Source organism: Zingiber officinale, chromosome 5A (genome assembly GCF_018446385.1).
Source record: "Zingiber officinale cultivar Zhangliang chromosome 5A, Zo_v1.1, whole genome shotgun sequence".
Classification (NCBI taxonomy): domain Eukaryota; kingdom Viridiplantae; phylum Streptophyta; class Magnoliopsida; order Zingiberales; family Zingiberaceae; genus Zingiber; species Zingiber officinale.
The window spans coordinates 87,791,739-87,812,425 of NC_055994.1; the positions used below are offsets into that span (position 1 = coordinate 87,791,739).

Sequence of the window (20,687 nt, forward strand, 5' to 3'; positions counted from 1 at the left end):
GATAATTAACTCAACTAAACTCGTGACATTCAATCAACATCTAAATGGGAATTTGCACAATAGTATTTGACATGTCAACAGAACTTGATCCGAATTTTTCATCATCAAAATCCACAAAAAAAAAAAGTACAATTAGTTCCACAGAATATGAGAGAAAAAAAATAAAGAAGAGTTAAACCCATATAGTTAGTCAATTACCCTTCCAATCAGAGCAGAGGAAAGAATGGACGGCCTTCCGGAAATTCAACCACACAATAGCATTGTAATGCAATAACATACCGACACGTGAACTCGTAATTGGGAAACCACGGTTTTAGCCTGCTCCGTCTGCGGACCTGGATCGTGCGTCACTTCCGGCTGGGGCGCCCAACGACAGGTGACGCGGCGGTCGGGACTCCGCCGCCGAGCGCGATAGCGGCGGACTCGACGTGGGTGAGGATGTACTCGTAGATCTTCTTCCTCAGCCGCTCGATCGTCTCGGGCGGCACGCCGCTGGTGCTGCCTCGGGGTAACTCGCCGTCCGCTGCGTCCCCTTCCGACGCGGCCGCACAACCTTCCCTCTGCCGGCTGTCGATCGCCTCCAGCCAGTCGTTCACCTTCTTGAGTTGGGACAGCATCGAGGCCACCTGTTCGCCGGCGGTTGGCCCAGGTGCGATCGCGTCAGCGTCGAGGAACCGTTCCGCAAACGCCACGAACCACGACTGCGCTTCCTCCCTCAGCGCCCGCGCCAGCTCCGTCCCTTCCTCCAGTCCTCCTCCGCGCTCCCACTCCGGCGGCGGCGGCGGCGGCGACGACAGCACAAGCCCCCGTGCCTTCCCCTTGCCAGCAGACGCCAACGGCGGGGACGATCTTGATTTTGACTGAGGTGCCGGTACGGCCTTGGAGGTCTCCGCCGTTGAGGCGGTGGTCCTCGACGGACCCTCGAGCACGACCGCCGTAGCCAGTGAGGCTGTCGAGGGGTGCTTGTGGGTGTAGAGCGAGAAGGGGGACAGGTCGGTGGCGAGGGCAGCGCTGACCCAGGAGGATGCGCGGCGGCGGTTGTTGGCGGAAACTTTCAGTGCTTCTTCCGGGATTGGGCCGGAGACCACCGGCGATGCACCCGAGGAGGTTCCTGCAGTGGAATGGGAAATGCACTTGGAAATGGACTCGGCGACGGAGATAGCACGGGAGAGGGAGGAGTTGAAGGCGAGGAACTGCTCCACCGCCGGCTGCGGGTTGTCCTCCTTGGCATTAGCACTCATCTCTGCGTACATGCTGCATGGTGGAAGCAAGTTAAACTTGCGAACTTCAAATTTCAGCATATTTCTAATGTCCTGTATTTACCATATAAACATTTTTAAATTTTTAAAAAATATATTTCAATATTCCAAACTGCTAATTCTGGAACACCAAAATATCAAAATAGTTTCTATCTCCGAGTAAAGTAGATCATATTAATTTCAGATTATGCAGTGATAAATTCATCTATACTATGGGCATTAACTTGCCCGAGTAGTTACCTCAAGCAACGAATCAAGCTCTCAGCCGCAGAAGCTTCTTGGATAGCATCCACAGCAACCCGTTGCGCCGCATCCCTGTGCTTCAGAAGCTCCTAAAAGAATTTCAATAATCCATTGACAGTCTCAGAAACCACAACCATATGCAGAAATAGATGCTTCAAGTGGACATGATGCAAAACAAGTGGTTGATGTATTAGGTTGATCTAGTGAACGAATCAGGCTGAACGATTAGGAGACCGAAGAAACACGGAAAACTATCAGTAAGAAATCGACCATAAGGATCGATGTATATTAACTTGTCCTGATGGAGTATTAGACGCAAGCACCACAAGTATCCTAGGCAAAAGTTTTTGAGAAGTGAAACACACTAGATAACTATCTTAATCATTCGTAGAAGGAAGATGATGAAAACAAGTAAAATAGCAGCGGCTTTTTACTTACCTTCCCTTGTTTCGCTAGAGATGATGGAAGTGATTGCCATGAAACACTACCATCTGTCCATGTTCTGTTAGTAGGAGCAACCTTCACCAAGTTACCAAGACTTAGACTGGTACTTGTCTCAGAAGACCTCTTCAAAACAGAAGGCCTCTGTTTAGCAGTTTTATCAGGATCCTCAGCAGGAACATTTGCAATGACTTTTGTCGGAGTATGAATCTTAACATCCTCCTTAAGCAATGATTTTTCGTTCTTTGATGATTTCTGTGGAGGAGCCTGCAAACCAGAACCTATATGCTAAGATACCAAAATGAATTATAATTCTTCTTAGTCTATCTATTCCATTATAAATTTGCTGATATAGAAGTAGGGCTGTAAATGAACCAAGCGTTTGTGAACAAGCTTGGTGTTCGACTTGGTAAGAGCTTGTTTATGTTCGTTCAATATACATAAGATTAATTAAACAAGCAAGCTTGAACAGCTCGTTAAGCTAAACAAACAAGCTTGAACACATGTGTTCAGCTCGTTAATGTTCGTGAACAACGTTCGTGAACAACGTTCGTGAACAACGTTCGTGAACAACGTTCGTGAACAACGTTCGTGAACAATGTTCACGAACCATATTTATTAATAAAACTCTTTCAATATGCTAAATAAATAATAAAATAATATAAAATAAAATAAATAAATTTAAATTATCAATCTTAATAATCAATCAAACAATTAAAAGTTTCAAACAATCAAACAAGCTTGAATTGAGAGCTTGATAACATCTAAATGAACCAAGCTCAAGTCAAGCTCGAACCAAGCCCAAGCCAAGCTCAAGCCAAACTTGAATTGAGAGCTTGATAACATCTGAACGAACCAAGCTCAAGTCAAGCTTCAAACAAGCTCAAGCTCATAAAAAATAAACCAAGCCAAGCTTGAACACTCATTTCAAAAGCTTGATTCATTTTAAGCTAAGCTCGGCTCGGCTCGGTTATCTTATCAAACAAGCTTGAACACTCCAAAGCTCGGCTCGGCTCGTTTACATCCCTATATAAAAGCAACTTAACAGAGGCATGTTTTTTTGTGTCATGCAATGGTGAACGTATTGATGCTTTATTCCTTTGACATATCTTCTCTTATTAATGTTTCAGGTCGACTGTTGAAGCAGGGCACCTATTGCTATTGATATTTTCACAAAACATTAACACAGGCTATGCACATTCTTATATCTTGTCTAAATTGCATTGGAAAGACTTGCTTTTACTATTTCATTGCCTAATCGAACAAAGTTTCATAACGAAGACTACCTGTTTAATGAAATTGAGATCTTATGATAAATCAACACCAAATTTCCTACCAATAACACGAGCACAGGAATATTGGTAACAAAAGCTATAAATCTTGATATGAGATAAACAAATAGATGACCAATTTAGATGAAGTTAGATATTGAACTCACAGAAGTGCTTCTAGATTCGGATTTTGTAGTAGGTTTGGCAGTTTTTGAGATAGAATGATCTCTTCCCTTCGTGTCCAGATTCCCTTCCCAGCTCTTTCTCAAAGCCTTGGGTCCCAATTCAATGGTTGGCACCAAATTTCCCAAGAAATTACCAGAAGTAGACTTCCTGCCAGATGTTGCTTTCAGCATAGTAGCTGCTTTCTCAAACAGACTCACCCGTGATGATGCTGGCTTCTCTACTCCTTTAGCTTTTGCATGCTTCTTAATCTCACTAGAGAATTTTTCAAAAGATGCAGGCAAGGAATAGACACTACTCGGAGATGAAGGTATTGACCTTGAGTTCATTGATCTTGATCCCACACTTGGGGAGTCCTTGTCCAATTTGCCAGCTGAAGCTAGTTTTGGAAGAGAGGTGCTTGACTTACTAAAAGAATTCCTTTTCTTTTCCACCTCCTGTGTTTTGATAGTCAACTTTGAGATCCCCAATTTAGCATTTTCATTGTCTGAAGACGTGTTAGTATTACTTTTTGAGTCGTTGGACGGCTTCGGTTTCTCTGTATTAAGAAAACCAAGAGAACTGGTAGCAACAAGATCCTCAGGATTCCCGATGCAAGGATGGCGACCAGGAAGTGGCTTCACTCCCTTAAGAATGGGACATGGAGAGCCAGCCTCAAGGCGGTCAACGTAGATGAATTGACCAAGCTGGATCTTGTCACTTGAGATAAGATCATTATTCTCATCGGGCAGGGAAACAAATGTCGCATGAGAAGAATCAGAGACCTTGAGATAAAAGCCTTGGCTGGTGAAGAGATCACTTCCAGCGAGTGCAGGGACAATACTCACAACCTGGAGGAGGGTCGAACGATGCTCTCCAGCAATCTTCACATCAGTATTCATATGCTGCAAGAGTTTGATAAGGACTCCGGGGACTAACGAAGCCATCTGCTGTAGTTCCAAAGCACATTACTCTACCAAGGAAAAAAAAAAATTGAAAGAACTTTAATACACAATAATTTGACATCGTAATATCAATAGAAATCGCACCTAGCTTCTAGGTTAATCTTATCCAATCGTATTTAAAAATGATCAAGCTTAGGGAATATGGAGATTCCATTTACATAAAGAATTTTTTTTAGTTTTTTTGTTTCGTGTTGTTAAACGAAGGAAATCGTTTTGCTCAATCTTGACTTCTTTAACTAACAATAACAGATGTTCCCACAAAAAACTAAAACAGAAGTGTAGATTTGAGGTTCAGCAGATCACCCTTTCTAGGTCACTGCTGTTCGGATCCACTAAATCTGATCGACGAGAAAGCTGACCAAGCAAACCCCCTTACCGGCGGTTGATCGCGACTGAGATCGAGTTCCCGGATGCGGAGAGTAGAAAGTTTCCTACAGCAACAACAAATCCCCACAAGTCAATAGACATTGAAGAAGAAGAAGAAGAAGAAGAAGAGAAGAAAAAGGGGGAAACCCACTTTTCTTTCACTTGACTGATCAGGAAAAGGGGAGGAAAAAAAAGACCGACCTTTGAACTCTGGTGGAGACCTCGCAAGCGCAGCCGAAGACGCCTCCTTTCTTTCCGATTACTCTCTAGGTTTTCGGCTGGAGAAAAGCCGAGATCTCTGGAGGCACAGTGATTGAAGGGGAGGTCATACAGACACGCACCGTGACAGGACGAAAGGAACAAGGATCTTTTTCGAGCGGAAGCAGCAGACTGCCCTCCCCTGCCGAACAACGAAGAATCCGAATCACAATGATCGATCACATCCCCTAACGAGCAAGCGGGAGCAGCGGCGAAGCAGTGACCTCTTTAAGAGAGAGAGAGAGAGAGAGAGAGAGAGAGATGGGCATCTCCCTTCTATCTGTGTTTATGTGCAGAGAGCTGCATAATAATAAATCTGAAGACTGAAACGAATAGAAGGTTATCTGAAACTGAATTATTACTCTTATTATTGTTAATAAAAATAAAAATAAAAATAAAAATAAAACAACGTTTTTATTTTTCTAAATAGTTATTATTAAAATGTTTAGAATTCTAAGAGAATTTAACATGATTTTTATTTTCCAATTAACGATCTATTTATTTTATCAAAAAATCGAGAGAGAGAGATGCAGGTATTAAATATGTCGGAACTCGATGGACTATAGTCCATTCTCGTTGAGTAGGTGAGATTACCGCACGAGACGGTTCAGGAATCGACATGCGTTGAATAGTTAGCTACTGTGGAGGTGAACTTACGGGGATCATTCCATGTGCTGTGGCGTCCGTATTTGGACTGCTCTTGGACTTCGCCATCGGACACAACTACCATCTGGCGTGTTCCGATAGGCTTTTCATATTTTTTTTTTATTTTCGATTTAGCCTTTAAATTAGGTGGAAGAAGAACAAGGACACGTGGTGACAGCGCTGCCCACTCTGTAAAATCAATTTTATTTATGCTTTGTATTTACTTTACCTTTTCGAGCCATTCCTAGTCAGCAAGTGATGATTGATTGATTGATAGGATGGTAACTGATAAACGTGTCAAACCTCGATGACCATTTGATATTCCATTTTATAAATATTTATTTATATTTATTTAATATAATCGATTAAATAAATAAATTTAAATAATTTATTAAATTAAATAAATAAAAATAAAGATGTTCATAATAATATTCATGAATAATATTTCTCAATAATATTTATAAAATATGTTCATTAATAAAATTTTAATCGACATATTAAATAAATATAAAAATATTTAAAATAAATAAATAAAATTAAATTATCAACCTCAATAACATAAAAAATTTTAAATAATCAAATAAATTTAAATTGAAAATCCCATAACCTCTAAATAAACTAAGCTAAAGTTAAATTTTAACAAAATTTAAATTCATAAAAAACAAATAAAGTTAAATTTGAACCATCATTAAACTTAATTCATTTTATACTCATACAATCCTATTGATATCGTTGATAAAAATCCATGACGCGTTGACCTCATTCTGTGCTGCTGAGTTCGATGAGTTAAGTTCACCGTCATATATCTTCTTTTAAACCATGGTAGCTTCAATACAAAAATCACTGGTTCACAAAGTAGTGACTAACAGTTGAATCCTCATTTCACATCTGAAGTTTCAACTATATCGAAATTTCAGATACAATAACTGCTAACTTATCCATATCACAACAGCAGGACTTATACACGTCGTATCAGCTATATGACAGTTACAAATGGCAGCAAGTATTAAGTGTCAGTGGGACAAAAAATCAAAAATGTTCTTCTATTTTGATCAAGGGAGGTGATACAAAACTAGGTATGGTATGAGCGCGCATAAGAAAAACTTTCAAGATAGTTTATATTTTTAAAAAATTAAATGCATAGATTGCTGAACATGCTACAGCTAAAATGTGTTTTGAGTGGTGATAACTTACTGCAAAGAGATGTGCACAAAATCTTACTGAGCAGAGGCGTTTACTTCAAGTAGGCAGAGCTGCAACCGTCTAAGTTTAGACTTGTGATGCATCACCTTTATCTGGACTAGAACCCTTCACTTTGACAAGATATACCCGCGCAATCGCCAACATATGCGCTGCTTCTTTCTTGTACTGATCAAAGAATGACTATGTTAAAATAGGAAAATGAAAAAAAAATACAGTTATGTTGTAGCAAATAAGACAGTAGGAAGCTTAGCAACGAGAAGCTAGAGTCGGCAAAGTAATATACAGAGTGAACATACAAAGATAGAGCCTTGTTATTTCTATCCAACTACTAGTAAAAGATATCAAAAAGCTTCTTTCCCTATGCTATATTAATTATATGTAGGAGCATTAAACGGCAATTGCAATATAAACAAGGTGTTATATTCTTCTCTCTCCGACATCAAATCTGTTGGAAGGGCATTCAAATCCCTCCAATAGGACAGTCTTAAATGACGACCAGATATTTTTATCACGTACGGGCAATGATATACAACCATTGGATGTTTGCAACGCCAGGTATGTATCATAAATGCACAACAAATTCAAACTAAAGAGGGGATGTTGGCTGCCTCCGCTAAAATGTACAAAATTATTGGCAGCACCAGTGATGAAGCCTCACCACATGTGCATTGTGCAAGAAGCAAAAAGCTATTCAAGGAATATATAGTTTGAGGCTTATTGTCACATCTGTTCGTTTTTAGTTTGTTAGTTCCTTTTTATTTCAGATTTCTATCATAATGTTTTTTTTTTTGCCCATTCACTCTAAAACCCCTTATCTTAATATACAGATGTGACGGATGCATACAGTTTGTGTAGGTTGAACGAGTAATTATTAAAATAATCACATTGAAAATGAAACTAAAAACCATGATACGAGAACATGCCTCATCAACCGCTCCCGACTTTATCTTGGACTGCATGATGCACCATTTCTTGAAATGTGCACCTGTACAAGAAACCAAAAGTTTTAGCTTGTTCTCATTAATTTATAGTTTTGCATGAAGCAAGAGAAGATTTCAAGAGGAAGGTAGAAAGATAAGCAACGAAATGATATTTGTGAATTATCAACTTACCAACTTGTATCTCCAATTGACAGGATGACTCTGAGATTGTTGTCAATGTCCACTTGCAGTGTACCTGAAATAACAAAACATTTCTGAGCTACATGCAATACTATAAGCAAACAATCAAGACTTCAAACATAAGCTCTGTTTGGGGAAACAAAAGTTTTCAGATTTTCATTTTCGATGAAAAGAAAAAATTGAATAAAAATATTTTTTAATTTTGAATTCTTAAAAAAAAACACAATCTTAGTTGAAAAATCATGAATCGTTATTTGCTTGTAGAGAAAAGTCATATATATCAATAGCACATATGTGATGAAACAAATAAATAAATAAACCGACTCAATATTTAATTTCAATTTTTAATAGCAAGTGTTTTTTTTTTAAAAAAAAGAATATTCTAGAAATTGAATAACTAATTTTATAGTTACAAAACTAAACACCTCCGCCATTCATTTAATAAAACTAAACACTATTCAACAGGACTAATTTGCATCCAAATAAAAACAAAAAAAAAGATTGCATTAACCGTAGCACAAAACAGCACGGCAAATAAATCACCAGCATCAACACATTTTGTCTAAGGAAATGAACAGTCGACCACAGGAATTAGATGCTAATATTAGATCAAACAAAACTAAAATGAACATTTTGATTTTTCATAAGATTGTTGCCAACATTAGATCAAATGGTGATAATCCAAGATTTAAAGTTTCAATATTATGCTAATTTTAGTATCAGCCTGAAGAGTACCATCTCAAAGCAGATATGTGCCAATACTCAGCTCATGAGCTCAAGTATAACCGTGTGAACAATCCAATTTAACAGTAAATTATGTCATTTAATATCTTAGTTAACTATACAGCTTTACAAAATTCAATTTTCACGTTACATAAATAATATTTATCCATACTATTCTCCTATGTTTCTATGTCATCTACACCTAGTTTCAATAAATTGACAATATTTCTACTTTCTCCACCCACTTCTTCAGTCTCCTCTGATGAGAATGCAAGAACCATCATCTGTGGAAGCTTTTGGAATCAATGATGTTACACATTCAATGCCAGTAGTGGGAAGGTCGCAGTATCATATTCAATACTAGTAGTTGATGGTAGTAGCGGGTTATATGGAGAGCTACCTCCATCAATAAGCATATTTCTTTGATGAGCTTGTCCAAGCGAACATGCGCTAAAATTATTTGGCCAGCTAAAGAGAATAAAGCCAGTGTATGTGGACACGGATGAGCATACAAATGTGGTCAACATTAAGATCCATCTCTGAGAAAACTTTAGGGATATGTGGTCAACTAATCAACTTAGCATGCTATTAGAGGAAGTTTTTCACCTGGAAATTACACCAGTCCAGTCATATTCACCTGCCCATGCGGGAGCATAAAAAGTGGCACCAAAAGAGAAATACAATAAGCATAAAAGAACACCAGTGGAACGTGTAGCATTGATCAATTGTGTTAAGGACTGATCTTTTCTAACAAAACTACAGAGACATGTGGTCAAGTAGTCCACTTAATGTGCGATTAAAGGAAGAGGTCATTTGTTTGAATCCTATGATATTCCTAATATATCCTTGATTAAATAAAGTTAATTACTGTATATGAGTATTGAGTGTAAAGAACATATATATATGAGATTTTGCATCTATATCCTATCCCCTATAATGGCTATCATATTAATGTTGTATATACGTATATCTTGGGAGGTGGAATATAACTTTTTATCTCATTTAAAATTTGGTTCCATGTCAGCCGGTTGTTGCTGCTGCACCATTCATGACTCCCGATTACCAAATCAAGAAACCAACAAGACAATCACACCTCCAATCTCACTCTGGCACATTACCTAAATCCTCTGTCAACTCCGATGTCACTCAATTCCACTGTAGATATACTTGCTTTCACTGCTTGAAGCTCCTTCGTATACTTTCTCCTCTTCAACTCAAGTCTATTTATAAGCTCTTAATCTCCTCTTCCCTCTTCCTGTTACTGGCAAAATCATTCCTCACTTTACAGGTTGGATCCAGACAAATTTTGGTTTTCGTCAGTGCTAACCAAGACAAAGTTTGGTATTGCAGGTACTACTCAGAATGGCAATCCTACTCATTACCAATGATACTGTTCAGACACTAACCTCTTAACCCATGTACCTTGTGTCAACCATTGAACAGAACAGTATATTTCGGCCGTGCAAGGCAGGCCGACAACAAATTTTAATCCATGTATAGGACATGTAACATTACATTGAAGTATCATATCTACTGGCTGGCTAGCTTTGCTAGATTGGCTTATCACTAGAGACTTGATGGTCTACGAATATCTCTCACTATGGATCCCTTGCATTCTGTGCTGCTTCAAAAGAAAACACTAACTCATAGCTGCTAGAAGGCATAATGCTACACGTGCAAAATCAACTTTTCACTTTGCTTCACTGGTAAATTGCCTCATTCTGCGTGGGCCCAACCAAATGTAGAAAAGGCATTCATAGAAGTCATAGATCTCATCTGGCGCAGCTGACGAATGACAATCCGATAATGGCATTGGATAATGGGTATGGTTGAATAGTTGATATTTCTTTCTGTTTCTACAGTTTACTCTCTTCTGTTTAATGTTTTTAGGTCCCTCTCACCATTGCTACTTTATCGTTTCACAACTTTTAAATGATTTTTGCTACAGTGGTTTCCCTCAAAAGACCTTGACAATTAAAATTTTGACTTTCTGCTGGAGGAAACCCAATAAGATGATTGTTGGTGTCCAATTCATGGAAGAGAAGACATGCATCACTTGTTAAATTTCAGAAAACCCAACAGAAAATAAGATGACTTCCATCATCAACATTTGCAGGTTGAAGGTAACAAACTGTGTCTGAGCTTAAGTAGAAAATAGGATGGCCTCCATTAAACAAAAGAATACTTTCTCTACGAACCAAATCTATTAAATTTCTGAGTGTAAGTACACACCTCAAAGCAAGAACCAAATGGGACATCGTGTGCCTGTTGGACAGTCTCGAAGACCTGATAATTTAAAATATTCAAGAAAAGATTGCATTGAACGACACAAGAGAGAAGTCAAGTTACTGTCAAAAGAATCCAAAGTTTACGGAATCATACATACCAGAATTCTCTTGTCAGAGGAAAGAACGGCATGTTGCCACTCTGTCATGGCTGTGTCTGGAGGACACATAGGACTATGGCATAACGATCTAAAGGTTATTTCTCTGACTTGACCATTGTATTCATCAGCAACATGCCACTGACCAAACTACAAAAAGAAAGCTTGTTACATTTTGAAAGAAAAATAATAGACAAGAAATAAATCTCTCTAAGAATGACAAAATGAGATCATGAAAAATTGGAAATTAAATTTAGATTAATATTTTAGAAGAGAAAAAAAAAGTGATCACACATCATCTAATATTAACTTTGGGCATAGATATCTTATATCCCATGCTTGCAGAAATAGCAACTAGGCCAGAATACAGGAAATAATTTTATCACTATGACTACAATAGAATATTAAATGATCATAATCAAGCAATATCAATGATATTTTAAATTTTATGGTTTTCAATTATCATTTTCTATTTTATTTTTTCTCATCTCTTGTAAAACTCTTATTAAAAGATTCCATTTTTTATGGCGAGAATGGAAAAAAAGCTTATTATTAAATAGAATTATAAGTTACAGGGATGGGACACTCACATTCAGATTGGTATCTCTACGTGCTGACCGATATTCAGCAATAAACTTTGAGTCATCACTCAGTAAGAGGGAAAAGAACTTCTCTGCAGTGCAAGGGAAAGTTTCCTGGTATAAATCAGTAAGGGAAGTTACTGAGTTACTTTCCATTTTTTGAAAAGATTAGTCAATGAAGGAAGAGTAGAAGATATACATTCAAAATGCCAACTAGAACTTCTTCCTTGATGAAAGTTTGAAACTTTCCAGTCTCAACAACACTCTCTTTTGGAATGTTAATGTGTCTCGGACTACCTCTTATAGAGCTGCTGTGTGCCCGTAATGCAGATTGTGCCCATTCCTATCATATGAATAGTAGTGCCAATATTGTTAGGGGCGTTGCATTCAACTAGAAAGAAAAGGAAAGAATAAAAATATAAGATATTATTGAAAACAATCAATGAAGTTTGCAAAATAGCAAGACAGAGTGCTAGAAGCAACAATTCGTAGAAAGAGAGAAAACAATTAGAATCTGACTTTAGAATTCCCTACAGTTTATGTAAGAACAAGTATGAAAAATATATCATGAGTTCCCAACGGTCAAGCTTCATCTAAATTAATTGTTTAGAGCTATTCTTTCACGGAAGAGTTGAAGAAACTCACACTTACATGCAAAACTGCTAAATCACATTCAGATTTTATTGGAGTTCAGATTGTTGCTGATGACTGTTCTATCAAGTCCAAGCATCCAACCCAGGTTGAGCTTTATATTTTTTTCTCTCTTTGGAAAATTAAATTTTGTGTAATATTGAAATTTTTATTTTAAATTCCAAAACTAATGTTTTAAAATTTTATTTTCGATCAGTAAATATTAGGATATCAATTTCAAAGAAAATAGGTAAGCAATTGAAGGCCTTTAAAGTAGATGATTACTTTCAAGAATTAAACATTTATGTGTCTTATTTATTTAGAACCCTAACATGATTTTCAAGAATTAAATAATATATTTTAGCACTCAATCAAGTTTTGGCCTAAGAAATATGGATGTACAAAGTCATAACTGTTGGGGTTGCAAAGTTGCAAATATAGTCCCACATTGAAAACACATGGGAAAGATCATGGATTTATAAGAGAAAGATATCTCCATTAGTATAAGGCATTTTGGATTGTGCTCAAAAACAAAATCATGAGGGTTTAGGTCCAAAGTGAGCAATATCATACCATTGTGGAGATATCTTAATTCTTTTAGTCCTAACAATTGGTATTAGAGTCAAGACTGCTAGAAGGTCTAACCGTCGACTGTGCACAAGAGTTATGGTCTAATCAAGCCATGTGAGTAGAATATTGACCTCGAATAAAAGAAGTGTGGGCTCCCATGTTCGGATCAAGAGGACCAGACACTAGGCAAGGAAGTCCTAGTAGGTTGATTGGACCGAGGGACAAGAAGTCCTAGTTGCAAGGTTGTAAACATAGTCCCATATTGAAAACACATGGAAAGATCATGGATTTATAAGAGAAAGATATCTCCATTGATATGAAGCCTTTTGGATAGAGCCCAAAAACAAAACCATGAGGGCTTAGGCCCAAACTCCAAAGTGACCAATATCATACCATTGTGGTGGAGATATCTTAATATTTTTGGTCCTAACAATAACATAGGCCATAAAATATATCATAATAGACATCAGAAATATTAGATGCACCTCTAACATCAAATATCAAGTATGAAAAGATAATATATGACTAAGTTTTGACCAATATTTAGTGTTAAAATATGGTTGAATGCGCATAACCATCTCACAAGCATACAAGTTTAGCATTTGGCTCAGAAATTTCATTCCAAAAGAGCCACTGGGCAGCTTATTTATGCAGTACACACTAGATAAAGTTTTGGCTGAATCTTGATTGAGTGTCAAAACACCTTATATAATTATTAACACATATGCCAAATTTTAAATACCAATAAGATGCGTTATTTCCCCCTTTTAAACTTTTTTTCCTTTTTTTGGCACTCATCAAGTTTTTGGTCAAAATTTGATGAATGCTAAAACTATATAATTATTGAAAATTAAGTCAGGATTTTAAATACTCATAAGAATACATTACCTTGTTTGTAAGTTTTTTTATTTTTATTTTGAGTATTCAATCAATCGTTTTTAGATTTTTTAATTTTATTGTTTTATTTTTTGGGGGTTGAGGGTGTTCAGGAAAGAGAAGTCATAGCAAGGCATAAATTGAAATAGGGCCTTTGGCAAGACAATAATCAATTGTAGAGATCATTTTAAAACAATTGCCTAATATATATTACTTTGATAAAATTAAGATAATCAATAACACTTATATATCTATCATGATAAAACTCATAATTACGGCCAGTCCCCCTCGGGATGATCTAGTGGCTAGCGCATGAGGTGTTGCCACCATGAGGTCTGGGGTTCAAATCTCAGCAAAGCCGAGGTAAATGCCTCCCTTATGTGCTAGTCACTATTCCAAAGGCTAGTAGCCGCCCGTGATTTACCTCCTCCGTATTGACCCTGGACAGGTTGGCGGGGACGAGCGTATTCACTTTTTGCCATCATGATAAAACTCATAATTCATGTTCCAACATATTAGAATATATTTTAAATTATTATTTCTTTGGATGATTTATAGTCTAGTAATTTTAAAGGATTTTTTTATCCAATATTACTTTTAACAATTATCATATAATTTTGTAGCTACATAATAAATAAATAAAATCATAGTCTATCTATTTCTATCACATGTAATCTTTTTCTTCAAATTTATTTGGTTGACAAATCCTAATTAGTTATAATATTTTACATGGATTTCTTTGACCAAATGATCAATGTTTATTTAAATAATACAAAAAAAACATATTTAAGTTAATTGACGATAGTTTATTTAAGATTCTTTCACCAAATGGTTGATCTATATTACGATAATATATTCTAAATGACCGTGTATTAATAAAAAAAATATATTATTTTTGAAACATATACTAATAAAATCATTTAGATGAAAAATATTGTGATATTATGGAGAATTTAGCTTCTTCTGAAACTATGTGTTAAATAATTGAATTTGTTGTTATTATCTATCATAATAATTTAAAAATAAATCATGCAATATGCATTTAGGAAAACTTCTAGTATTAAATTGGCAGTTTGGCACCAGTTAATATAAGTATGCTTTATGCCTTATTTTTGATATCCTAGATTGATATTTCTGTATTGGATTTGCGCCAAGATAGTCCAATCTGGCAATCACATCCAGAGAAGTACTAAGCATACAAAAATAGACAGAGCTCTTTCTTGATAGCTTATACTAACAGGAATTAGTTATCATTCAGTAAAATCTAACAAACACAAACCAGCAAATGAAAGTGAAGGTTATCCTGGTCTGCATGGACAAAAGTTGTATCAGCACTAAATCCACAAAAAATAGAAAGTACCTTCTTCTCAGCTTCTATTGTTGCATGAAAGTTCTTAACTGCACGTTCTAAAGCTCGTATCGTATGATTTCTGTTCCAAAATGATGCAAACATGTATTTGACTCTCCCTAAGTGGTAGAAATGGTTGGTGGTTAGATTTAAATTTGATCAATAAAGAAGTATAACCCGTTGACACAAGTATAATTGGAGGTTCTGAAAGAATTTTATCTTAAATATGAGGAATAATATATAGCATGGTAAACAGTCAATCAGAAAAGGTAAAAGAAATCAGAACTGAATGACTAATTAATAGACAATGAATTATCATGATAACATTAATATTTCACCCAAATAAACAATGAGTGAATTAACAGAAAATGGAAATGTAATACATATTTTAAATTGCTATCTAGAGCTACAGTCATCATCAATCTATCTGCAATCATGATTCATTAACATAATTTTCTAATCCATAAGTTCTAACTTATATATGATTCCCAGTAACATTTGTAATTCAAACATCAAGTGATAAGAAGAGTTTTTGTATGCAATGCAATAAGCCATTGCTAAAACTTGGGTGCTACAAACGTTCAACTGGATAAGTAGTTTACGAGGAGGAACCTTTAAGTTCTGTCAATTGAGGTGGATGTTGCCTTCTTGGTTCCTCCTTCCTCCTAATCAATACCATCAACACCACATCGTCACACCAATATGGCACTGACACAGTCCTATTCTTATCAGGAATCAATACCCTGGGTTGCAACAGACTTTAATTTTGGTGCTAACAAAATTCCTCCATAGAAATTAGAAATCCTAATAACGTGTCTGATCTACTATATACCATTACCACCTCTGATTATAAGATTTGTGAAGCATGCAAGGTACAGTTATATCTAAAAAATAATTCTCTCACCAATGTTAAGACAATTAAACACATGGGGTAAAAAAATGGAACTACCACTGATTCCTTAAACTTAAGTATAGAGCTAGAAATGAACCACTAGTGGCAATTGTTCCTCTTATTCATTTACAAGATGTATAACATTGCATAAAGTAAATATTCCATCAGTCTTTTGTGGAAAAATCACCAAGAAAACTATATATTCATATGAAAAGATCAAAAGAGTAGAAAAAAAAATACTCAATCTCTCAAACTTAATAGTCATCACTCATTATCATATGCAATTATAAAGAAATGACTCTTGTGTGAACCAAAAGCCCAAGGCATGAAATATTTATGGAGGAAAGAAAGAAGAATCGATGCCCCTATATTCGGTACCAACCATCTGGACTTCCTAAAGGTGGTACCCCTTGTCCACCAGCACCCACTTTGAGGACAATCGTAATTGCAGGGTTGATGACTGCATGTTGGCTTCGCCGTATCTGCATTACTAATATAAAAGGCAATTGAACACATATACAAACTAAGATTAAAAATGAATATCAAGTACCTCTTCAATGTCTCCAAAAGAAATGATGACCTATCAATGAAATTGAATTATGATTTAGTTAATGAGCATATAAAACTTCTAAAAGTATGATGTATTGAAACTTCGATAACATCTCCAAGCTATATTAACAAGTTGAATGTTTCTATTTGTTATAACAAGATTGTCCAATATTAAAGTAAAATATAGGATCTAACCATCTAAAGCAAATCGGCAAGAGGTGGCCATCAAAATGCCTCAATATTTCTAATCGAAAAAATTATCGTAAATATTAATAATATAAATATGAATCATATAGGACAGTCTGCACACCAAAGGATGTAACTACAATCTAGACCCAACATGGATAGATTCCAACATATATGATTGTTTAAAGGAATTAGTCTTGGAAATTGAAACTATTTCAACAAAAAAAACAAAAATCAGTCACAATCAGATTCCGGTTTTTCAAAAAATATACAATGCTTATCTTGATTTTAGTATAAACATATCCTTATTTGGCCACAATATTTTCCCTCCTTGATTGTCTAATAACCAATTTCTAAAATTCCGAAACACCAACTTGAAACAAAAGCACTATAATTCGTCATACATGTTATCACCTTAACATTGACTCCTGTTGCTGTGTAATAAAGTTGCAGAAAATAAATCAAAGATATATTTTCATAATAACTAACAAAATTTCCAGAGTACTTTAGGCTATCAGTGAACTAGGCAAACCAATATAATTATCCTAAGACATCCTTGAATAATCTTAGTGAGCTAAAAATCTATTGATAGATGAGTAGGAGAGGAGGAAACAATGGTTCGAAAACAAGAAGAAAGGTCGACAAGCAGAGGAGACAACCAGAAAGAGATGGGATTGTGTTGTGCTAGGCTGCCAATGTATTGTGCTAGGCTGCCTATGTACCAGGCAACAAGAGAGGCTCATCTCAGGGCTGTATGTGTTGTCTGTTATAGAGGAGATGCTACCGAACTCCACTTGTTTGTGGGAAAGGCAAATCTCATTGAAAGTGAGAAAAACATGAGTGATGATGGTGTTGATCATAAGGGAGGATGAAAGGTGTAGACGGGAGAGGAAACAACCATAGATCTACTGATTTGTACTAAGAAATAATGAAGGAATATTATTCAACAGAATAGAATATTGCATCCATATATAGGATACAAAAATTAAATAATATATGTGGCTTCTGAGACTAAACTATATATTCTAACATTTGGGAGATGACCTAACCTATACATCTATAAAATTAATAGTTTTGGGAGAAAATGATAACCGAGTTAAAAGTCACACATATTTCTGCACACATTTCAGTATCATAATGAGCAGAACCTTGGACGTAATTTTCTATGAAGAGAAAAAACAGTTATATTGGTTACCTTGCTTGAGACTGCAGACCACAATAAGTCCACTTATTAACAACATGTAAAAGGGAAAAAAAAAATCTCCAACATTAAGAGGTGAAATGCAAAATTAAATAAATATAGCACCTCATGAGAAATAATAGTTTTTTTACTAAACATTCTATATTGCAGGAAAAAAAAAACACAATGGACAGTCGGTGCCGCCACAAAAAAGAACTATTACTTCCAACTTATCTAGTCATTATATTATTATTTCCAAATTCAAGTAACTATATGAAGAAATAAAGACACAAGTTTGTCACTAAATAAAATCAACCAGATATCTTGATAAAAATGGCCAAATTCATGTTATCTACCAGACAAACCTATAAAACATGGCAGAAACAAATTGTGTACAAAGAATGGTATAAAATTTATAGAATAAATAGCCTAACCTTCATTTGCTTAGAAAATACATTTGAGTGGAAACAAATGTGCCATGTAGACACATACATGCGCCCATGGTAGAGGAAAGACCTTTCAAGGGCACAAGAATAACTATGATCAACAACCTGATCGAAAAAGAATAATAATTAGTAACTCATTTTAATAGCACAAGAGTCTGGATGAATCACCGGGGTATTTAATGAATTTAATCAAATAAAGGTTACCTCATCAGGAGGAAGATCAAATATGGTCTGCAAGGGTCCTGGTTTTTGATGGACTAAGGTAGGCCCTTGATCCAAAGACAATCTTCTTCGGGCATCAACTCCAGGATAACCATTTAATGCTCTGAAGATCATTTTCGGGCAGGTAAGATAATATATCTTTCATATCTAGATATCTATAGGAACGACTTCAGCGTTAGCCTAAAGATCATCAAGTTAACCGCATTTGAATAAGCAATGTTCAAGGTTGTCAAATTGAGGTTCATATTGCAAATTGCTTTGATGAATTCTTGATAGTGAAGATTTGATTAGGAAATGTAAGATATGTAGGAATCCTAACTTGACATAGTCCATCCCATATAATATAATAAGAGATTCTATTAACAGCATAGTATGATTAATGGAGCAAATTACATTTGTCTAGTCATTTGTATTGGACATGATTAAATTTGTCTATAGGAATGTGCGTCATACCATAGATGTTTTGGCACACCATAAATTTTTTGGCAGAAAAAACTTCTGGATAGGATAGTATTATATACCATCAATTCTAAGCTTTCAAATATCACAATAACTGTAATTACTCTGTGATTCACATTATTTCCAAATAATGACATTATTTCAAGAGAAGGTGGTTAACAATAAGTGGCATGCACATATATGGATTTAATTGTGAAAGGTGAATTATTTGAGTGTTACTAAAAAGTAAAAAGATTCATGAATACAGCATATGTCTTCAACAAGAAATAAGAAATTTGAAGATGTTGCAGAAGTTGTGGGACTAGCATGAAGGAGGAGGAGGAGGAGGAGATTGTAGCTACTCATTGAAGTCTTGCTCTAGGCTTGAACTATGAACAAGTTTAACCAAGGGTGTGAGTGCAAAACCTCATGAACTATGAACATGGGAGTAAGAATATGTTATTTCATTAGTTGGTCTGGTAACTTTAATTAAAGTGTGGAGGATTTGAGTTTTGGTTAGTTTGGTTTGTCTTAGTTTGGCTTGTCTATCAGTTGGTATAATGACAATAAGATGTGAATCCCAAATATTTAAGATTGGCATCAATTTGTATATCTCTTTATTAAATAATTTTAGTTGTTGAAAGAATGTCTGACCAGGCAATGTTAATTGTGATGTTTATTAATGGGCTACTGGCTACCAAACATCTCTTCATATTTTGTTATGTATTTTTAGTCTCCTGTAATTGCTAATGATATGGCTACTCGATCATTTACTTATTCTCTTTTTGTCAGCCTTGAGTCTAGCCATTATAGTAATCATTTTGATATTTGTTGTGTAGTTGTCGTCTCCTGTAATTGCTAATATATGGATACTCTATCATTCCTTTGTCTCTTTTTGTTAGCCTAACCTTAGCTATTATTGTATTAATTTTGATATTGGTTTTATGATAAGACTTATAGTCAATCCTTCCTGTCTGGTTAGCAACTTGCAATTTAATTAGAGAATAGATAGTTAAAGCAGGCTTGTTAGTTGCAGTCTTTGCTTACACTTTGTTAGTATGCAGAATACCTTGGTAAGGCTACACCAAAAACCATACTCAGGTTGAATCCTAGTTCGCACTTAATAATATGATGTGTTTGACACCTGGATTCAAAACCATGTGAGATATTCATAATTGAGTGCACATATCAGTGAAAAAAAATTATTTCAGTACTTGTTTCAATTGGGATCAGCATGGGGATTATACTAGTATGGGAGAATTTTATTTTAGTATTTAAGTGCCCATGTCAATGAAAAAACTTTTTTATCCCACATAAAAACGCACATTGTTTTAGGTATACAAGTGTTAATAAGGCACCAAGACTACCCATTGCTTTTCAAAAGCCCTTCCATAAGCACAATTATCATATAATAAAATTTTCTTGTCATCACCCCTAAAACTTAAATTAGTGTTTATTCTCATAAGGCACGTCCAAGTACTTATTCAGTACAGCCATAGAAAACCAAATTAAGTTTATTGTGTATAGCTTTAATCCAAGTGGTCATCAATCAAATTGGTCTTGAGATCTACGCTTCCTTTTACCAAAAATAGAAGTGATAAATCCTATCTTACCTCCATAGAGCTAGCAAACATATCCAATAATAACAATAAGTATATGTGACCCTTCAAGGGTTCCACTCGTAAGGTGAAAGTATGTTGTGTTAATACAGTCTGACCTGACTGTTGTT

The 20,687-nt window shown here is 35.7% G+C and overlaps 2 protein-coding genes across 4 annotated transcripts in view; both read right to left on the reverse strand.

The window, feature by feature from the left end:
- Positions 1–65: 65 nt before the first annotated feature.
- LOC121980875 lies at positions 66–5,287 on the reverse strand. 3 transcript variants are annotated; one of them, XM_042533137.1, is made up of 6 exons: positions 4,909–5,287; positions 4,718–4,772; positions 3,382–4,349; positions 1,941–2,210; positions 1,500–1,591; positions 66–1,254 (listed from the first exon to the last, which is right to left on the reverse strand). In XM_042533137.1, the coding sequence occupies exons 3-6, from the start codon at positions 4,321–4,323 to the stop codon at positions 348–350; spliced, it is 2,211 nt and encodes a 736-aa protein (XP_042389071.1). In that variant the 5' UTR covers positions 4,324–4,349; positions 4,718–4,772; positions 4,909–5,287; the 3' UTR covers positions 66–347. The 3 variants fall into 3 exon arrangements, with proteins under 3 accessions (XP_042389071.1, XP_042389070.1, XP_042389072.1); XM_042533136.1 differs by having other exon boundaries at positions 4,645–4,772; XM_042533138.1 differs by lacking the exon at positions 1,941–2,210 and having other exon boundaries at positions 4,645–4,772.
- A 1,241-nt stretch (positions 5,288–6,528) lies between these two features.
- The window catches only part of LOC121980876 (BAG-associated GRAM protein 1-like), a 34,306-nt gene continuing 20,147 nt past the window's right edge, over positions 6,529–20,687 (reverse strand). The window contains exons 7-18 of the mRNA XM_042533140.1: positions 18,503–18,623; positions 18,287–18,403; positions 16,488–16,517; positions 16,320–16,419; positions 15,058–15,164; positions 11,821–11,964; positions 11,631–11,735; positions 11,044–11,190; positions 10,890–10,943; positions 7,926–7,989; positions 7,737–7,798; positions 6,529–6,978 (exon numbers count right to left, since the gene is read on the reverse strand). Of these exons, the coding sequence (XP_042389074.1) occupies positions 6,880–6,978; positions 7,737–7,798; positions 7,926–7,989; positions 10,890–10,943; positions 11,044–11,190; positions 11,631–11,735; positions 11,821–11,964; positions 15,058–15,164; positions 16,320–16,419; positions 16,488–16,517; positions 18,287–18,403; positions 18,503–18,623 (1,150 nt within the window). The 3' untranslated portion in view covers positions 6,529–6,879. The remainder of the gene's footprint in view (positions 6,979–7,736; positions 7,799–7,925; positions 7,990–10,889; positions 10,944–11,043; positions 11,191–11,630; positions 11,736–11,820; positions 11,965–15,057; positions 15,165–16,319; positions 16,420–16,487; positions 16,518–18,286; positions 18,404–18,502; positions 18,624–20,687) is intronic.

Excerpts from the sequence above, each read along its gene's own strand:
- LOC121980875 (XM_042533137.1), bottom strand. The coding sequence starts at position 4,323 with ATGGCTTCGTTAGTCCCCGGAGTCCTTATCAAACTCTTGCAGCATATG. Across the intron at positions 2,211-3,381 it reads CCGAATCTAGAAGCACTTCT|GCTCCTCCACAGAAATCATC; the intron begins GTGAGTTCAATA and ends TCTGGTTTGCAG. Across the intron at positions 1,592-1,940 it reads CTCTAGCGAAACAAGGGAAG|GAGCTTCTGAAGCACAGGGA; the intron begins GTAAGTAAAAAG and ends AAATTCTTTTAG.